This window comes from Polyodon spathula, chromosome 10, assembly GCF_017654505.1.
Source record: "Polyodon spathula isolate WHYD16114869_AA chromosome 10, ASM1765450v1, whole genome shotgun sequence".
NCBI lineage: Eukaryota > Metazoa > Chordata > Actinopteri > Acipenseriformes > Polyodontidae > Polyodon > Polyodon spathula.
In genome coordinates this window covers 5,511,885-5,533,836 of record NC_054543.1, presented here as the reverse complement: position 1 = coordinate 5,533,836, position 21,952 = coordinate 5,511,885, and the positions used below count along the sequence as shown (strand labels likewise).

At 35.9% G+C, this 21,952-nt stretch overlaps 1 protein-coding gene across 3 annotated transcripts in view; it reads left to right on the top strand.

The window, feature by feature from the left end:
- The window catches only part of LOC121321739 (dedicator of cytokinesis protein 1), a 205,995-nt gene that overhangs the window by 152,568 nt on the left and 31,475 nt on the right, over positions 1–21,952 (top strand). For 2 of the 3 annotated variants that reach the window (XM_041260857.1, XM_041260856.1), the window contains exons 30-37: positions 9,229–9,307; positions 9,898–9,998; positions 13,537–13,595; positions 14,877–15,025; positions 17,548–17,633; positions 17,844–18,000; positions 19,479–19,519; positions 20,140–20,230. In XM_041260857.1, coding sequence (XP_041116791.1) covers positions 9,229–9,307; positions 9,898–9,998; positions 13,537–13,595; positions 14,877–15,025; positions 17,548–17,633; positions 17,844–18,000; positions 19,479–19,519; positions 20,140–20,230 — 763 coding nt within the window. Of the gene's footprint in view, positions 1–9,228; positions 9,308–9,897; positions 9,999–13,536; positions 13,596–14,876; positions 15,627–17,547; positions 17,634–17,843; positions 18,001–19,478; positions 19,520–20,139; positions 20,231–21,952 lie in introns of those variants that run through there. The other variant, XR_005950971.1, reaches the window with a different exon arrangement.

Below are 21,952 nucleotides of genomic sequence, written 5' to 3'. Positions count from 1 at the left end.
TGCTTAATTAGTGTAGTGACAATTAGTTGCCCCCTTGCTTTTAGGGTGTTTCAAATAGAGCATGCTGGAACACATTTCAGTACTGGGTGATCTGACACAGAAAGACTCTTTTGATGGATTTGGCACAGTGAAGACCGGTGGCCAGTACTGTGATGGGATATGATTTAATGCTCCAGTTGTCCTGTGATATAGTCTTTACTAGACTACTGATGCCTAGAAGTGGAGATCTGATTTATCATCTATTAGATCTTGTTCAGGAAAAATGGATAACTGCAGAGGTGTGGCAGAAAATCACACTGAATTATACAGTCAAGCTTTTCTAGTTCTTTTAACCAAGTCAATCTCCTTTACATTTAGGCTGTTTTTACTATAGTATTGGGAATCGATTTATGACCTTCGAGGCAGAATTACAAGAAAAGGTTATTGTAAAAGTAGTTTTTAAATATAAAATCGTTGGCATGGGTGAATTGGCATGCATACTGAAAAAAAAAATGAAATACATTTTAACAAGACACTAGTAATCCTGTACTCATGTGAGCACTAGAAAGGGGTTTTGTGTCAGTACCAGAGTATATTGTAACACTAGAAACCTCTGAACTGTATGTGTATTTATTAATGTGCAAGAAAATGTGTCTTTTATTGTAAACATCTTTTAATCCCCTTTACGAAGGAGCACCAGGGTTATTTTTTCTCTGTAAATTAAAATGTTCTTTTTTGGCATGACTATTGTAAATAGAGTTTTGTACTTATCTATAGCTTAGAGAAATAGTATAGAAGGAGACCCCCCACTTGAATCGAGCTCTGTCAATGTTGTTAAAGCTCTAGGATGTGTAATGACTTCTCAGTTAGCTAGTAGTGTTGCATTGTAATAGAACCAAATGTCAGCCTGTGCTGCTGAACATCATGAGCAGCAAGGCTGCATGCATCCCATTAAAGGTCGATGTTAATCTGTCTCCTTGATGTGGGAATTAACTGTTGAGGCTTTTCAGGGATGTGATGGCCATCAACATGCCTTGTCTTATTAAATATGTTTTATGTCTCAACCTTTTCCTGTCCACCACATTTTACTTTAATCAGGTTTGTACCGTCCTCATAAAATGTTAGTAAAATGACCGCAGCTGTGCTGGTCTAATTCTGTGCATGCTTTTCACAGTCATATTTTCCAAGTTTGAGAGATCATTCATTCTATTACATAAATGAATAAATAAATAACATTTTCTGTATTCATTTACACCCATTTCAAGTCAGATACTGCATGCTGGAAGGGTGCAGTATACATGCCCTTTAATTTCAATGAACCCATTGTGGAACTGCTTAAAACCACTGTTATCCCTGCCTTTGAGGTAAATGCTTGCCAGAACCTGTTGAGAGAAATCTTTTGAGCTAATTAAGGAAATGAGTGAAGATGTTCCTCTTGGGTCAAGACTGAATATCCAGCTGTTTCCAGACTTTTATAACTGCTCTACTGGTAACACTAAAACATTTAAATTGAATCATAAAATACTGCTCGGATGGAAGAGAAATTGCTGTTTTAATTGCTTCTGTAGATTATGTTGACACTGTAGGCTCAAAAACATTTACAGGAAAGAAAAGAACTGCAACAGTATTTATTTTAATCTAATTTAGTCATCTCTTTTACATATTTAAAACAAAACCAGACTTATTTTGCCTTGAAGGTTTGTTTGTTTTGAATTGTATGGTGTGTTAACCTTGACCTTGAGGTGATGAGCAGTGACAGGTAAATTAGTAAAGATTAGGTTGAGGTGTACCGCTCCATGACTTACAAGCACTTATCATCATTATCATTTAATGGTCTTCATCTTGTTTAATTTTAGCATCACTAAATAATGCAGTCTGGCACTATTCTTGATTTTATTTCCACTTTTTATTTTTTCACTCAACAACAAGATCATCTCCTTGAAACAATTCCTAACCTTATTAGTAAGCCAGTAGTCATTCACCAGGACTAACTGCATTAGTGGGGTAGGAAGGGGATCCATGTCTATTTTAATGATCTGTACAGAGGTGAATCTAGATACAACTGCTCCTCAATTCTGTATTAATACAGCTGGGCATTTCCCCAAGGCGTGATTATTAGATCCACTTATTAACATTACAACATAAAATACAGTGAAACGAGGGCTGTGAAAAATCAGGTTTATACATTTTACAGAGGCAGTAGTAAGATCTGCAAAATACACCCCTTCGTCCATAAATGACATGTACAGTCACACTAGTGCTGGGGATGTGCAAATCGAAGATAATCAACCGTGTGTTTTATGAAGGCAGTCCTCTGTCTGGAAATGGATAAAGCATTCTCACAAATGAGTTCTTTAAACACTTTGTGCATTTTAAAGATTAATCCTCCACTGAAACATCGAGGCTCTGAATAAACGCATCGATCATAAGATCAGATCTATTCATAATATACACAGGCCTGGAAATGATATTTTTGTACAAAACTCAAAAGGATAAGCTGAGTGTTAATATTGTATTGTTTCTATTGAAACCTGGTATAGTCTGGGCATGGTCACCTTCTTCCTTATAAAAACTTATTATACTCTTGACTTGGACAGTTGTTTCCTTAACTCCTGAAAATGGCTGCCTGCATATTAGTGGTATCTATATCCTGAGGTCTTATTGCAAATGAATTGAAATCATTGACTATGAAAGATGCAACATTATCAAAAATCTTACTGTAGCAGTAATCTATCTCCTCTATTCCTGAGCCATATTACAAATTGCTGAGCTGACATATCATTTTTACTTTTGTTTTAAGCACATACTTAGAGACATATTCTGAATAGCCCAGGCTTGCTGTATGTGCTTACAGTACCTAGTCTATATTAAAAAGATCCTGGGATTTGCTCTGTTTTGAGGGAGAACATGGGAATATTTATGAGGCTTGTACTTCCTGCAGAGGAAATGCTGTAGTTAATGGACAGTATGTTTTGGAAAAGAGCTTGTGTTGTGTTAAAAAGAAAGTTACCTCAAAACTCCAGATTTAGTCCTTTTCCTCAAGACTTTACTACAGGAACAATGAGGATCTCTTTTTGGAACTGTTTTTGTTTGCAGTTGTAGGACAGCCTTCTCAGAACCTTTCGTTAAAGTAGCAGTTATGTATAATGCAGAATGTGTAGCTATAAAAGGTCACTTGTTTTTGAGTTTTTTTTTTTTTTTTTTTAGTGCAGTAGTGTGGAACTGCAGTTAACTCAATGAACATCATTCTTACATTTCCACTGGATCCAGGAAATAAAGGACCACTGTGTATCCCAGAAGTCTGTTTGAAGTGTATTTCTTCAGCCTGGTGGAGAAGGTGTTGGGACATTCCAAGTCATTCTGCCAGTCCAGTGCAGTCAGCAGTCTTTTTAGCACAGCGGCACCTTCCACACTCAGAGCAGAGTGTGGCCTTTCAGCTTGCTTTGGCATTATACAGTAATTAGCTTACACTGTCCTAGGGCAAGCTGTTTGTTGTGGGATATTTGCTCCTTTTGAAGGCGTTTTGATGAGTGTGATGCGATGTGATCCTCTCATTTCCTGAGGGTTATCGGGACAAAAGATCTTAACAGAAAGGGCAGAAAATGTAAATTGTATCCTTTTAAGCACTGGACACCCTTATTACAAATGGTAGGAGATGTTTATCATTTGCATCAGGGACAATCAAAATAATAGTTTTTTACTGCTGGGAAGTCGTATATTTTCACCAGTTGGTTCCATAACTTCCCACAGATGTACTTTCATATTACTGTGTGTTGTTGTTGTTTAGAGCTATGGTAATGCCTTCAAATGGTACAATGACCTCTCAGAATGCTCTTTACTGAGACCTTTGACTTCCGTACAAAATGTGTGGTATTAAATTGTTTTTTTTCTAATGCTATTGTCTTAGAGTCAGTGTAGAATTAGCCTTTTTTGTATAACTGGCATATAATACATCAAATGTATTAAGAGGCGCTATGTCAAGAAGATAAACCATTACATTAAAAACAATAAGAATAAAATAATAACCCATTCTTCCAGGAGAGATTGCAACTTGGACCTGCACTAGACCATTCTTGGCTTCAGTCACTGTATGCATCTCCCAAGGCCTTGGAGGTGCTAATTAAACTGAAGTCCCTGCCTTGGCTCTGTCGCCATGGAATAATTGAATATTAATAAAGTATGCAATCGGATTGATAACACTCGTCCTTTCAGAACTACCCTGAACAAGATAGAACATGTGTGATCAGCAGGACAGGAGTTTGAGAAATAAGTTAACTTTTAAAGCTGTACCTTCTGAAAACCAGGAGTATTAGTGTTGCTTTCTAACCATGAAGTGCTATCATTGCATTCCCTTACTACATTCATCTCTAAACATTCCTTTTAAGATTCACAGACATCCTCTTTCATTTTACATATGTTTTCTTCCTTCAAGATAATAATGCATAAACCATTATCATTTTTAACCACACAGTGATTACATTAATATTACTTGTTTGTTTAGTAGACGCCTTTATTCGAGGCGACTTACAGAGATTAGGGTTTGTGAACTATGCATCAGCAGAGTCACTTCCAACAACGTCTCACCCGAAAGACGGAGCACAAGGAGGTTAAGTGACTTGCTCAGGGTCACACAGTGAGTCAGTGGCTGAGCTGGGATTTCAACCGGGGACCTCCTGGTTACAGATGGTCAGGGGTATGTGTCTCTTTGGCCTGGGTATACCTCCCACTGGAGTTACCCCTTTAACACCTCAGCAAGAGGGCAGAGCCATCGAGGAAAAAAACATCCAATAAATGTCAATAAACAACTAGCAGCTGACAGAAATACAAGACCTCCCAGCCATGGTTTCTTGACATAGACAGCTTACATCTATATACTAAACAATCCACTTCTTTTTCTACAGCTTGGCAGTACAGGCCAAAAGGCATATAATAGCATCACTGCCTGAATTAAATTTTTTACATCACAGTTGTTTTTTGTGACAATGTCTTTTAGCCCTCGAAGAGGCCCTCATCATGTCAGCGATGCCTTTGAATTCCTCCGCAGACCAAACATTATCTTGTCCTTGATTCCAGCTGCCCCGCTACTGATTACCTCTCTCATATGTTTGACACTGTCATTTTTGATCAATCTCAAACGGATTCCAGTTGAATCGCATTAGCATTCCAGACTAAAAAAAAATTAAGAAAAAAAAAATCCATTCATTGCTTCTTCCTGCATCTTGAGCTGGTATGTGAGAGAATTGCTTTTTAATTTTCTGGTTCAATAAACTGGTCAAAGCCGTATGATTTTTATTATTATTATTTTATTTATTTATTTAAACAAAACTTTTTTTAAATTAATGTTACTACGTAACCGTCGTTTCACGTTTAAATCCCCTACTTTCTTAGATCCTAGGGTCGTCGAGTACGGTTGTTTGTATATACGCCAACTTGAGTAAAATCTGAGGACTCCTATTTTAGACTCCTGTTTGTTTTTAATGTTTTTTCAAAAAACAAGAGGGAAAAGTAACTTAACCTTACGTGTGTATCAACTGTCCCAAGTAACAATATATATATATATATATATATACATATATATATATATATATATATATATATATATATATATATTTTTTTTTTTTTTTTTTAAAGTCATGCAACAGAGGTCATGCTGTCCAAAAAAAATGGTCTATCAGTACGTATGTTTTGAACAATTAAAAATCTTACCACACTGATAGTTATCTGAGGAACTGGATATAAACTTGCCGCAAGAAAATAAAATATTGATGGAAAATCTTTCTTTTTTTGAGGTCTTTTTAAAACATCAAAGTTATCTTGTAATTACCTGCCATGGGAAATTGACTGAGAAATAGATTGGTTAACCTGAACTTCATTCAGGTCAAACATGTCGCTAGAGTGGCTGTAGAGATGGTATAATTACTAAAAAGTCTTACTGACTGTGTCCTTTTAAAAACAAATAAATCATTATTTTTATTTTTTTTATTATAATGACGAAGGGTTGTGATGCTTTGTTTTTCAGCTGAATCAGTGGTTGGATATTTATGCTAGATTGTTAAGGTTGGTATTGACTAGCTTTCACGAGTTGTTCAATGCACAGACTGTACAATTAGCTTTCATTGTATTCTTTTACTAGCATTGCCTGTCATTCTTACATTTTAGCATATTTTTGCCTGTTTCATATAGTTTTAAAATGTGCTTACACTTGCACTAAAATGTTTAGACAGGAAATTGCCTCTGTCTGTATTTTACCAAGTAACTTTAGTGCCAGTGATATCATTGAAACTACAGTGTTGGAGAGTGCATATAATTTGAGTGCGTTTTAAAATGTTACCTTAAACCTGAATGTCAAGCTGCATATTCACTTGATGTTTTTGTCTGCTGAAAAAAGATTCTGGGGATGTGGCACACTGATGTAGCAAGACACACAACTGCTAGCCAATTTGAAACCAGTTCCTAAACATACCGTTCAACGCAGAGTCCACTTCCACAAAGTTTAATGTTATCATTTTATAGTGACTCTCTGTTCGACCAGTGGTGTCCAATCCTGGTCCTGGATGGCTGGTGTCCCTCCTGGTTTTTGTTCCAACTGTATCCTAAATTACTTAAGTAGAATAATAATTGGTAATAATTAGGACACAGTTGGAACAAAAACCAGGAGGGACACCGGCCCTCCAGGACCAGGATTGGACACCCCTGCAAAACCTATTAACACCAATTAGCTGCCAAAAGCCTTCAATCTTTAGAGTGGCTCATTAACAATTTAGTCACTGGCAATGTCTGCTTTAACTTAATTTCAAACAGAGTAGCAAAAGGCAGTATTGTATGTATACTGCAGTAAGCCAAGCAAAGCCAAGTAAAAGAGAATCAACCCGCCCCTCCCCCTGATTCCTGACAGTCTTGTTAAAAGGACAGTATTGCATTACTTGCTCTTGGGTATCTGTAGTTCTTTAAGATGTGTTATGTTGCGGTCCTTTTTAATGCATGTAAAATCAGGTCAAATCATAATGATTTTGATTCCAGAATGTTCATATCTCACAGTAGACGTGTGTTAAATTCATATTCATCTATCGTCAACTTCAAATAAAGAAACAGACCTGGTGTGCAATGGCCTTTAGAGATTCTGCAGAAATTTCACCTGTTAATGTTCTGCAGTCAGCTGCGGAATTGATGCCAAAGGGTCTCCAGTGTAATAATTCCTCTTGCCCTCCCTCTTCCCAACAGCAAAGCCTCATGTACAGCACAAGAAGTGGGAAGGTAACTCAGACCTGTGTTTTTTCCATGTTGTGCTTTGGAAGGTCATTTTTCTTTCTAAAAGTCACCTGTTGCTACAGAAATCTAAGGCCGTGCCATCAGTGATCTGTCATTATTGCAATGTCTGCAAGCTGGTTGCTGTGAAGAAGGAATACAAGGTGACAGCTAATGAATTTGAGATTTCTTTACTGCTTTGACTTTCGTAATGTTAAGTTCAGCAGTGAGATGATTTACGATGATTACGTTTTCATTCAAAGAGGATAACTTTACCAGAACAGTTTTGGGACAAATGCCAAGAGACAAGAAGCTGTTTTGAATGCATAATCGCATATCTCTTACAGTGCTTCGCCTAGTCCTCATTTTAACCTGCTTCCAAATTTACTTGCATTAACGTGTCTCTGATCTTCTGGGTTCATGTGGAAATAGTTTATTGCTTCCATGCTGTACACATGTTTTGATTGAACTGGGTTGCATTGGTTATTGTTTGATGCAGTTTGTTTGCATATCTTAACACTACTTTGTCAAAATGGTGATTGCACCAAGTTAGTTACGTTATATTCCCTTATCCAAGCGTATTTATTGAAGAGAACACACTACAAACAGTAGGCTTAAGTAAATAATGAAATGTGAAACAAGAACAGAAAACCTAATAACAAATTAAATCATAAAAATACATTATTCCACATGAGAAATCGCAGATTAATTACTACGCAAATTCAGTAGCCCCTGTGCATCTGCGTTTGTCCAGTATATTGGGATGGTTTCAACAATACCTCCCCTACCCGATATGATCAGCCAGTATTATTAGCAATTTGATGTTATTTTAAGTGTACTGCATCGAACAGATGTCTTCATCTATGTTTTATATTCAGAATTTTCTAAAATATATATATAAGCATTTTTGAGAAATGCACTACAATGCTTGATATTGACAAGGTGCTGACCAGTATAAGGTAATTACATGTAACGAAAGTAAAGTCTACAGCAATGCAAAAGTTCAAAATTCTTTCAGCCAAACTTTCAGTTCAGATGGTCACACCATTGCCATCTTGCTTCAAAAGGATTAATTATTTAGCTCCTTCCGTTTTATTCTCTTTAAAAAAAATCATGATTATAAAAACAAGCAACGCGTTTCGACGCTACCGTGTTTTCTTCAGGTTCACATTAATTATGGTCGTACAATGTCTGGTAATGCCCTCTGTGTCAGGTCTTAATGCTTTTTATATATATATATATATATATATATATATATATATATATATATATATATATATATATATATATATATATATAAAATTGCACAGCATGTTAAAGCTAAAGTTGAGTGCAATAAAAAGGTGCCGTGATCCTCTGAAAATACTTGCATCATTTCATGGGTACAAAGTTAAAGCATCACCAGGAGACAGTATTTCTGGAGTGATAACATCCCCCTTTAGTTCCCGATTTGAATAAGCAAAATACAATCATCAACATTATTTTGTTAATGTCTATTGCTCCCTGCTGTCTAAGATTCGGAGAAGCAATTAAGTTCTGTGTCTTATTTGAATTCCCAAGTCTTGCATGAAAGCATGGGGGTCATTTAGGAAGATATATTGTGAAGGGTTTTCAGCAATTAAACATTGTTTCAAGGTTAATAAAATATGTTTAATGCTTACCACCGCAAAAGCGATGTTTTCATTTTTTGATGGGTAATGAAACCATACCCAGTTTTGTGACTTATTAATGGCAAACAGCTGAACTCTGCTGTAACAGTAAGTTTGAATTGGGCTGAACTGGGCCTGCCTTCTCGACCAGAATAAGCAGCTTTCTGTATTCTTTCATATCTGCAGGTTCAGATTAAGTGGTGGATTTGGTTATCCTTTTCCATTTAAGTGGAGATAAAGAAAACGTACTGTAATATAGAGTGAAAGACTGTTCATTGCTGAATTTACATAAAGCAATTAATCTTTATTTGACCAGAAAGCACACAAGTTAAGTAAGAAATCTCCTGTCTTGCAGAGTATTCCTGAGAGCGATTAATCAGTATGCAGCAGTGCTGAACAAGAAGTTCCTTGATCAAGCCAACTTTGAACTCCAAGTAAGTAGAGCAAATCAAACCATCACTGTTTTTTTTTTTTTCCGTAACATTTTTGTTTAATCAAGAAATGCACACTTCTTAAAACATATCTAAATCTATTTTAATGATCTAAACTGTGGCAGATCCTAATTCTAACCTTAACATTACTGAGCACATTACAAATAATAGAAATACTAGGGTGGTGGTATTTAGACCTTCCATTGTAAAGATCATTAAAATAGACACCATTTGACAAAGTGAAAATGAATGCAAGCGCTGTTGAAAAATCTTTTGTTTGTCGAGAATGATTGCTATACTTTTCAACGACCAATGCTGATAGATGATTTGATGTTCAGCCTCTGTCATTAAACATCTGTCCAATACAGCAGATTTCTAAATCATAAAGGTGGTTGTTAAAAGGCTCTTTGCATTGATTACCTGCAGACTACAAAATTACATCTACATGATACACTCCTCTGTTACGATTTGTGGTTAAGTAATGCTCGTTGACATTGTGCTAACAGAGTTTGTTAGTATCTAATTCATGTACACAATACAGTCAATAAATCATTTTTACCCCCTTTCCTATATTTTATTTTTTTTCTTTTAAGCTGTGGAACAACTATTTCCACCTGGCGGTTGCTTTTCTCACGCAGGAATCTCTGCAGCTAGAGAACTTCTCCAGTGATAAGCGGGCCAAAATATTTCAAAAGTAAGTATGATTTGTGTGTGTGTGTGTGTGTGTAATATATATATTTGTATGTATAAATATTTTTACAACTATTGTATTGTTACTATTATTGGTTTGATTTCAAAACCAGTCAGAAAATGTGGCTTGGACTGGTTGTATCTATGGCATCTTCAAAATGATAGCTGCTGCCAATGTCACCAGTAATGTTGTACACGGTGGTCCTTTGTTCCTCATTTGAAAGGTCTGTGTTTCGCATTGTTTGCTTAGCAGGCCGAGTGGTGTAAAACCTGAAGGGATCAATTCTGCTTGAGTTAAGGGAGTAATTCAGCCTGCCTGCTGTATCAGCAGCAGGGTTTAAATTGAGGAAAGAAAGAACAGTCAGTTGCGGGAAATTGGGTCAGGAATGGAGGAAGGTTAGTGCTCTGCAGCTTTATACTGAACATTAGGGAGTGGCGCTAGGGTGCCTTGATTTCAACGTGGGAGACCTACTGCATTCAGAATTTGCAGCTGTCTGATCAAGTGTGTTTTGGGGACTTATCCCTCCTGTTCCTTTGGCTTTGTGTGCTCAGACTAATCCCATTTTACACTTTCCCTTTATTACTTAATTCCTACAGGTCATGTATAAAGTGTACAATGCTGCAGGGATGTATTAACTTGACTCAGAATCAAATCGCAATTTTTCTTGACTCGACTCGAGTCATTGCCACCAAATGTCTGGACTTGACTCCAGTCCCTGCAAGCAAAGACTCAAGACGGTATTAATGTCATTGCTTGCGCCCCAGCACCTCTTTCTTTACAAATTAAGCACTGGTCAAGACTAATGACTCGAGCCAGATTGGTGACTCGACTCGACCCAAGTAGTTTAGTGACTCGAGTCTACTCCCCAATGACTCGACTTGACTCCAATCCCAATTTTGGTGACTCATTACAACTCTGCAATCTGTGCTATGTGTCTTCATATACCAGTGTCAGTGCCACAGCTGCATATCCCCTAAGCTTCCCTTTGTTGAACCGGCCCCACCAAGCTGTACTGTGTCTCCCCAAAAAGGGATTACATTCCTTATCTCTGCAATGAGGGTTTTGAACAGTCTGAGTAATATGTTCAAGTCCACAAATTTGGCAGTGAAAAAGTCCATAGGGGACCCAGAGAAGTACAAGTATCTGAAGCATGCACTGTACACAATAGCATAATTTTTGTCCCAAAGCACTGTTTACAGCATTGTTTATTTGTATTTTACTAAAAGCAACAGTGGCGCTGCCTCTGGGGTTTGTATGATTTTGGTTAAAAAGGATTACTGTTTAGAATGATCATCATCATCATCATCATTATTATTTATTTTTCTTGTGTTATTATTTTTTTTATTTATGTATGTTATTGTATTATGTGTTAATCATAGCCTGAACTGTTTTAGCCATAGATGTACCGTTACAAAGTAGTGGCATATCATAGGAAATCAATAAAAGCACAGCTGAAACACAGGCTCCAGGTGCAAAGTCATTACAACTGGGTAATAATGATCCTGCAGAGATGGCTTCGAGGCGAACTGCATTGGGGACGTTTATGCTTAGCTGTGACAGGGTTGAGACCTGTTGTGAACAAGTTGTCTGATTTTGCAGTTCTTATTCATTTTCCACTTCTGTACAATTTAAAATATTGTTTTAGGCTATTATCAGCTTTGCTAAGTTTTAGTAACAGTTGTAGATTACTTTCTCTTTCATCTATTGGATAAGTGAAGGAAATGTTTTTTCCCTGTCTTCAAAAAATTCAGTAAATTCAAATTTCAAACAACCTTGGTGTCTGCAAGTCTGAAGTGCCAGTGGGAGACAGCCTTTAGTTTGGAAACACCCCCCTTCCAAATGAGCTCTGCTAATTTACCCAAGAGTTCGCTAGGCTTTATATCTTAGTTTCTGGCTTACTGACTTGTAAGCTGACAATAGTAAGTTAAGACACACACAAGGGTGCCTAACTTTGTTTAATAGTAGATGGGCAAATCTAAATAGAACTGCAGAGCACAGCAGGTGAAATGTTTTTGTTTTGTTTTTTTGCTCAGAAGCTCTGGTAAATCTAATTTTTACTGTTAAATCTTTTTCAAGTTACTGTTTTTGTAATAGTAAACCCACAAAATTGGACAGATGTTTCAACATAAAATATAGAATATTTAGTGAGCATTTATTAAGTACAAACACAAGTTGCATCAAATGGCAGAACCAGTTCCAGTGGCATCTCTGCACAATGCTGTACAGAACCTGTAATTCCAGCATGCAGCTTATTAAAGGGAAGTGCCAAACAAAAAATAACATGTACAAAATGTTATAATATGGCCTGTTTATTAATAGATATATTGACAGAACTATGTTAAGGTGAAATATTCCTTGCTCGGCTTTGTTTTAAATGAGGTGCTGTATGCTAGAGAATGTTTTTCTTGTTTTGTCCCCAGACCATGCTGAGCTCAGTTATAACCAGCTGCTACAAGACTGTCAGAAAGGAAACACTCTATTGCAGGACAATGCTTGGTGCTGATAGGTTAAAACAATAAGCACATGCCCTCGCATTGCAATGCTTAGTGCTAATTGGTTGAAACACTGCTCATACATAAACAAGAGTACAGTTGTGTTCGGCCACACCGACAACACTTGCATCCTTAGACACCAAAATAAATAAAAATTGATGCTCCGAGCGTGTGAAATTTACCTGCCCCTGACCAACAGAGTCAATGGTATACTGAAACCTATGAGCACTGGCATAGCCAGAAAATTTTGGGGGCAAAAATACAAATACCTAAAGAAACTTTCAATTTTTGTCAAGCGTTCCTGTTTTGATTCAGTACATTTTTTAAGTACATCTATGGCCAAATGTTTTGCAGAAGTATAATTTTAGAATTGAGGCATTAATTAAATTAAAAAAAAAAAAAAAAAAAAAAAAAAAATGAAAATATTGTATATATTTTATTTATCATGTAATCAAAGTAATTGCAAAATGATATTGCAAAAGTCTACCAGAAGTCATAATAGTAGTACAGTATTTCATTTAATGTTAGATTTCGAAATGTCACATTTTTTAATTTTTGTCTATATGGAAAACTACATAGCGGTATGTAATTCAAAATGTTAACGTAACATTATTCAGCAGGTTTCATTCGACTTCGTCTTAATTCGATAGGGTGATACAAACACTTATGGCCATAGCCTAAGGTTTAAATGTTCATAAAACATAACCAAAATGCATCTCTCCATATTAGTTTATTAAATAGCTAACATTCTCATATCTTACATGAATGTAGATTCATATTCCTTAACCAATGTGTATTTTTATTTATATTTTTCCTGAAAACATCCAGATGGAAAACTATAATCATTGGTTTAAATAAAGTTTAACAGTTTATTTCATGTTGTGCATCAAATGCTGTTGCATTGTTAGGCAGTTAACAAAATACCTAGTTAACAATACATTATGTTATATCAAACATTCCAGCACTGCATTCAGTGACAAGATAGATTGTCTTATGGCCATAACGTATATTGAAAGTTTCAATACAGTTTCTATTATTTTTATTTTTAGATATCAGGACATGAGGAGGACCATTGGATTTGAAATCAGGGACATGTGGTATAACCTTGGTAAGTAGAATAGTTTATATATTACAAATTCAGACCCATAGCCCTCGTAAATATGTTATCTATCTTTGTTTTTTTTTTTTTAAAGTTTGAATGTTGAGTAAATGAATAGCAATTGAAGCCATTGGGGCAAGTGCAGTCATTAAATCATCACAGTGTTGCAAGTAAGTGGATTGAACAGTGGGTAGTTCTGTGATACAGCTTAGAAACCCCTCAGAGAAGTAACTGATTATAATCACAGTTGTTCAAGCATGATAAAGTGAGACTTGCCAAGTACTGGCACTGATGGCTTCAGTTAATGATTGACATGGTGTAGGCTTACTGTTACCCTATTCCAGGTGTTACACTGTTGTAGAAATGAAATGCTGGACATTCATAGAAATAAGTGACACTGATGTATAACTTGGTGTCACGGTTTTTTTTTATCTCCTAAGGTAGACTTTGATACTTCAATCCATAATACAGTGTTACCTGTCTGTTTAGATGCAATGCATAATGTAGTAGATAGCTAGGTAGTGCCCTTCCAGCTGATCATTGACTCTGTTAGAAATGTATTAGGTACAAAGTAACAGCATGGTGCATTATTTAGCAATTCAAGTCATGAATTTAAAACGTAAATGTGAAGCTGCACAGCTTGTAAGAGTTTTTATCCAGACAGTGGTAATATATATTCAAGTAGCAGCATGTTTTACCTTAAACATTAAACACTTGGTCATAAATTTGCATTACCAGTAAATAATACAAATAAAATATACAGTACTGAGTTTTGTGACACATGCAGTTCTTGCTGACATTTGTCTTGCTGAGTATATTGCACAGTGTGTGTCATGTTGTTCTTTTGCCAGATTGTTGATCACAAAGAACAAGACATTGACGTATACCCTACCTTAAATAGTTCAGTCACTTTGATTAAGACTTCTTGGTCATGTGCAATTGACTAACTTTCACTGCTTTTGAAACAGAAAAAAAAACGACTTTTATTGATGACATTTAAAACTTTATATCAATGGCTCTAAGGTACTAAGTGTAACTTTCAAACACAAATTCCTTTAAAATGCCTTAGCATAACCTTTTCTAATATTTAATTATTTGTAGTTAGTCATACATTTTAGCTATAGCTGATAAACCGTTGATAATGGGGAAGCAGCCTAATTTATCAGTTTAGAATTACTGACGACCACTAAACAATACTAAAAAACAGTCAGTTTTAGGTTTATTGTATCATTTGTTATGCTAAAATATTGTACTTTTTTTTTTTTTTTTTTTTTTTTCTGTCAATATAAGGTCCGCACAAGATAAAGTTAATCCCAGAAATGGTGGGTCCCATGTTAGAAATGACCCTTGTTCCTGAAATTGAGCTCCGGAAGGCAACAATCCCCATCTTTTTTGATATGATGCAGTGCGAGTTTCACTACACCAGAAGCTTCCAAAGGGTAAGCCTAATTTCGACCAATTTTAAAGCTTTAAATGATATCCAGAGTATCCCAAACCGAATGTGCCATGGTCGGCATCTTGCCTTTGGCTATCACACGTGCCCCGGGGGGGGGTCTTGAAATGAATATTCTAGAGGTTTTTAAAAAACTAATGCAGAAACGTTATTTCCAAATATTTTTATATGTACTCCTTTCTGATCTTCATTTAGTAGTATGGTGAAATTATTTATTAATAAAATGTTTAAAAATAAATACTTTTGCAAGTAGAATCTAAACAGAAGCCTATGCTTCAAGAAATTATATAGAAACTACCAAGGTTAGTCATTTAGGTTTGTTTTAGTTCTGACAACCCACAGAATGCAGTTCTTGTTTTGTTTTGTTTTGTTTTGTTTTGTTTTGTTTTATCTATCTCTACAGAGTATTGGCTAAATCACTTCTCACGTCACCCCTGATTTGACTTCATATAGTGCATTGAGTCACGGTGATGGTTTAATAGCGTTTCTGCAAAGCTGGCTGCACTTGCCCTCCTGCCCATATTGAGAGTGATTTATTAACTCCTGGAGCGAGACAGTGGAAATTCAGAGATGACTTTGCTGATACTGTAATATTCTATCACCTGATTGATCATCTGTTTGTTTTTGGAAATATTTATCTTGAATGCTTCTCTCTGTACATTGCCTTTCTTTAAAGAGAAACTTACTGTGTAAGCATGCTGTAGGATAATTATATGAAATCCAACTAGATCTTTTTAGTTTTATTTGGTCCACTTAAAGCTCCCATAAATGTAAGCTTTGGATGCATCCTGATACATGTGAAAGCGTGACACTTGTTTGCTTATTCCCTGAGCTTGCCACCTGCTGAGATGATGTATCGAGACTATGCTAGACAAACCATGCCAGGGCAACTAGAGAAATAAAGCAGATAAATTCCAAGGACAATTACGAATATAATGATAGGTGCTCAATTATAACACATGCACTAGCAAACACCCCTTTTCAATGCAGTGATTTCATTGCCTGTTTTGCGGCTTAGTCAACATCCATGAAGTGTATCAGAACTAATACAATAAACACTCACTGTTTTTGAGAGCAGCAATCTGCCTTGGATAAATGAGCTAAAAAAAAAAAATAGCCCTGGATTGAACATTAAGTAGTTGGTTGTTGTGTTACTAATATGCAAGAAATGCAATTAGCTGATGTTATTAGTTGCGTTAACAAGGATCCACTGTTCCATTTGGCTGAATTTCCATAACAGATGCATGATGTAGTAATGCATGGTAATGTGCACATCTCCCCATAGCTTTTATAGCTGAAGCATGTGGCTAACATGTCAACAAACATATTTTGATGCTGGCTATGTTAAATGAAAATGACAATGTGGTGCTTTTCAACTTCTTGACAATTTGCAATAAAGCTGCATGTTAGTCTTTGCTAATTACATCTTTTAAGGTTAAGCTGTTACCATCCCGGCAAGCTGTGGTGCCTGATTGGTTCCAGCTGTCAGGCTATTAAATGACATACTGATGCAAATAACTGTTTCAGGAGTAGATATTGGTTTTGATTACAATCTGAAAAGCTTGCCAGAGGATATTTACCCTAAAAACCGATGTATAAGTCGCAATGTGTATAAGTCCTTTTTGAGACAACAATTTCTGGAAAAAGCCTATAGGTCACACCGGTGTATAAGTCGCTCCCCCCTTTTTGGGACTCCCTAAAAATACCTAGAAAATAGACTTAAGTAATTCAAGTCCCTGGTCCATGGCCTGGTCTCAGCACCAGTCTGTCATTCAATTCTATAAAAGAAATACCTGAAATATACCCACCTGCCATTCTTCAGTTAAAACAAAGTATGTTTCTAATTTAGGTCTGCTAGGAGTGATGCATTTTAAATTATTTGTCTGCTGTTAAAAAGTAAACATATTGTTCTTTACTAGCACTGCATTTCATTTACCACATCAGGATTTCTTAAAGTTCTACAACTTGCACAAACACAGTACTCTGCTAGAAACATTTCTAACTGTTGCTGCAATAATACACAGGCCCAGCCAGTACTAATAGTGTTACTTTCTGCTAAACCATTTTCATGCAGCACATATGGTGACATTCAATTGATATTAGTTCTAATCAAAATGCTAATCTGTTGTAGGCAAACTTTAAAGGAGAAAATAGCTTCATTTTTTCCCAGATTCCCTTTAGTTTAGCCTACTGAATACTTGCTTCATAAATCTGAACCATTTATTTGTGCAATCTAGGCGTATATTAGGGTAATAAAAGTTGTATGCCGAAGTATTAGCAGAAAACTGTGTGACTACAATAAACGTCTGAAAAGAAGAATAGCGCTTGAATGGCTAAGACCGATAATGAATAGATTAATATGAACTACAGCAAGCACTTAAAGTCAATCAGGCTGAAAAGGGGTGATTAAGCAGTGATCTCCCTCCAAACAGTGAACTACTAAAGCCATAGTAATGAAATGAAATATTAGCCACGCTGATTATTTACGCTTGCTCTGTTTAATTATAGTTTGAAAACGAGATCATCACCAAGCTGGATCATGAAGTGGAAGGAGGCAGAGGGGACGAGCAGTACAAAGTGCTGTTTGACAAAATGTAAGTGATGATTAATTGCTAAGATAATGCCAAAATCCAGACAACTAAGACAATAATTAAAATACACCCTGTTTGTTCTCGTAGGAAATAATTAAAATTTGTTTATGTTTCAGAGGGCTATTTCAAAGAGTCAGGATTTTGACTTTGACCTCAATTAAGTTTCTTTTTTTCTCCGGGTGGAATTAACAAGATGTTTACAATTTTATCCAGCCTCCTCGAGCACTGCCGGAAGCACAAGTACCTTGCCAAGAGCGGGGAGAATTTTGTCACGCTGGTTGTCAGGCTGATGGAGAGGCTGCTGGATTACAGAACAATCATGCATGATGAAAGCAAAGAAAACCGCATGAGCTGTACAGTCAATGTGCTGGTGAGTAAAAGAAATAGAGAAATAAATAAAATACTGGAGAGTTGTCTCAAAATGAATTTCGAAAAAGTGCAGCCTTCGGAAGAAAAAAATAAAAATACCAAACAGAATAATAGAGTTTTGTCCTTGCAATGGTAATGTTTCCTCCACAGATCTGAAACGCATTTGACCTTGATCACAAAATCTTCTCCAATCTGTGGTTCTGAATGATTTTCCCATGAGTATATTACTGCAGCTCTATTGGACATGAAAATGAAATAGTCTGCAGTATTTCTTTTAAAAAAAGATACCAGTCAGTGACAGATATTAGTCAGTGACACTAAACTGATATTTTTTCCTTTTCTACAATGACCTGCATAAAAAAAATTTAAAAAAAAAGTAATTTTGCCTGTGTCTGTTTTTACGCAAACCTGTTTGGCAGATAACATGGAAATGGGGGTGGCATGGGTACCCCACCAACCCCCCCAACCCCACCAACACCACCAAGGGGGGGGTTGTCCAGTAGCACCATGTTTTACATAGACCAAGAAGCCCAGCTCGCCAACTAAGAGTATAATCTTCTTTAGCACAGGTTATTTAGTATAGGAACCTCAGGGTATATGGAAGATCCTGTGTGTCAGCACAAACATTTATATAATATTCACATGTATAAGCAGGTCATGCTGATGACTCTAAATTTGCAGCAGCTATGGAGGGGGGGGGGGGGGGTGTATGCTACTGGAATACTTGTTTTATAATTGGAAGATATCACTGCAATTACTGTAATTGAAAACTATTAGAACTGACTTTCAACCTGAAGCACTGGTTGTAAATGTACTCCATTGAACTCTGTTGAGAACAATCACTTTAATAAAGTCAGATTATAAAGTTTATAAAAAAAATAAATAGTAATGACTATAAAATAAACGAGATGAGCACCAACCCTGATCTCACTGACATTGATAATAACATTAAGAGAAGGCGCAAACTGCAGTGTCATGTTAATACTTTCTTCTGCTGTTGTTGTAAAGTCTCGAACGACATTACTTTGAATGGGAATTCCAAACTAAGGTCTCAGATTTATTAGTTATACAAAGCTGACTTGCTGTGTGATAACTTTATTGGTTACGCAAGGCTCTCTCCAGAGTTCTGATGTGACAGCTTTATTGGACATGCAAAGTTGGTTTTGGAATTCCGTTGTGGCAAGTTTGTTAGTTACGCAGGGTTGACAGTTTAAACATCTGTACTGCCTTCAGCAATCATTCAGGGTTAACGTTGTTGTTCATTATCGTATTGAATTTGAAAAGTTCTGAAGCCCATTCTGTAAAACCTAGGCTTAGCCTTTACAGTTAAAGATGTTAATGCTGATTCATTTTAAGTGCTTTTTTAAATTGTTAAAATAAGCTAGTATTGAAATTTACTCTAATTTCTTTGCTGCTGTATTTGTATTTGATAGAAGTGCTAAGCCTTGTGCTGTGTATAAATTAGTATTTATTTTTCAGAACTTCTACAAAGAGATAGAAAGAGAAGAAATGTATATAAGGTTTGTCATTTATTTTCTATTTACCGTGTTTTATAATTGATATGTGATTAGAATAAACATGTCTCAAAATAGTCATTTATTTATTTAGTTTATTTTTTTTTTACACATACTGTACATTAACTTTTGAATGTCAGTAATGTCTGGCAAGTATGCAGAGAAATGAATGCAAGTGTACCATTAAATTTAGTGATGTGTGTTTTTATATATGCATATGTGAATTTATATTTTATTAATAAAATTGTGTGGTGGTTACACCTACTACTAATGTATTTTCATTTCACGGTAACCAAGAGAAATGAAACAGTAGTTTGATTGAGGTTATGTGTAACTTACTGCAAAGTTATTGTAATGTAATAACCAAACTGAAAGTGTATTGAAGAACGGTAAAAGGAATTTAAAACATACCCTGTGTGTGTGTGTGTGTGTGTGTGTGTGTGTGTGTGTGTGTGATTATCACAAACATATCATATCTGCTTATAGAGATTATACCCAGTTAGAAAATTACATTATGTAACTTTTGCGGTGGTGGTCGTTTGATTTTGGTTATTGAAATGATCTTTTTTTTTTATATATTCAGCTCATGACATTTATTAAATTGACTTTTTCTTTATTACCTTCAGGTATTTATACAAGCTGTGCGATCTCCACAGAGAGTGTGACAACTACACAGAGGCTGCCTACACACTGCTCCTTCACGCCAAGCTTCTCAAGGTATTACACATTCCTATTGAATTCCAGCATCTATAATGGAAGACGACAGATCAAAAAATAGAACTTTGTGTAGGCTGAAGATCTCTTTCATAGCTATTAAAGAATGTGCCCATCAACCAAGTAGTTATCTCACTTATTTGTGGTCGTTAAAGATCCAGCTTTCAAAATAAATGCATGAATCAGTGGAGGTTAACCCTATAATCTTTGCTGTGTATTAATATATAAAAATTCTGAATCAAAGATTACACGTCTACAAACTACAGACAAGGGAAATTTGTATTACCAGTTGAAGCAAGTATTTCAGAATTTAGATTTTTTTTTTTTATGTAACTTTTTATTACCATTTTATAGTACAGTTTTGGCCAATTTCAACTATTTTCCTACTTTCTAGTTATTGCATTGGAAAAGACAGCAAACATGTGGTAGCCAAGTGAAATGTAAAAATCAAATTGCATCACAGACTAGCAGCATGCTGAATACTGACTGGCTGACAGATGGTTGAAAACCAGCTGTAAACTTCTAACTGCAACAGTAACACTGAATAACTGCCAGCAGGATATTCAAGATAAAATGATTTATCCTGGCAATCCAATGCATGTTTGCGGGCATTATTTATATGTATTTAGAGTCTGGTAAATTATTCATTTATTGTTCCCGATTGTGATGAATACACCTTTGTTTAAGGCATAGGACATCAGCGAGAGTATAGTAGAGGTTCTTACCCTTTCTTTATTCAGTATGAAATCCATTGTACATTTCTTCAACAAGCCAATTACTAAGGTAGATTACTAGCTCACGCAATGCTTGGTTTGTCCAGTGTCTTACTAGGGAAATTAAACAGAATCACGAGGCCTTTTAAGATTTTACGTTAGCAGTTAAAGGTGTAGTGACCAGTTCAGCTGTAAAATAGTTTAGTAAGAATGTTGTCTTGTAGTTCCACGTTGAAATCCTCAGTTTTGTAGATAACGGCGAGTAATGTGCACAGAAAGTGAAACGGTGGAATAGTGTGGGAAACATTTATCTAAGAATTACATTGCAGTGTGAAATTGAACATGATTGTGGGACACTGCATCTTTAATGCTTGTGATTGTGAGCTAGGTGTGTGTATCTACAGTACCAAAAGCTGATAGGTTACATCTTTCCCTGTAAGTGTTCCGTATAGCCTGGATGATGCAGAACATTATGCAGCGTAGATGAAAACTGCTTCTTGTATCCCCTGGTGCTTTATCATTTTCATGCATGTATGTGTGTAGGCAAAAGTAAAGGAGGGGACAGCTAAAAAATGTTTGTTTTTTTCAGGGTATGTTTTGTAGACTATCAACAAAGAATATAATATATTATGATAGTGAATGTATATAAATGTTTGGTGAGCCTGAAAGCATCTACTGTTGTTTATTTGTGTGTGTGTGTGTATAAAGTGTTATAATTAATTAGCCTTGTGGTATTATAAAAAACATACTGTATTGAAAACAAACCCGGAATCAATACGTCTCCATTACTGCTGCCAGATAGAAAATGAGCATTTACATTTTTACGTGATGTAGCTTTTTGTGCTGTGAACACCCTGCAGCTTTCATATTGCATTTGTTGTGCAAACTATTACATACATTCTGCAGGCTATATATTAAAACTGTTATTAAAGACATATACAGTAGGGTGGAAAGATAAGCTCTACAGCTGTACATTCCATGCAAGCTGATTGTAAATAATGTAATTTTGAAA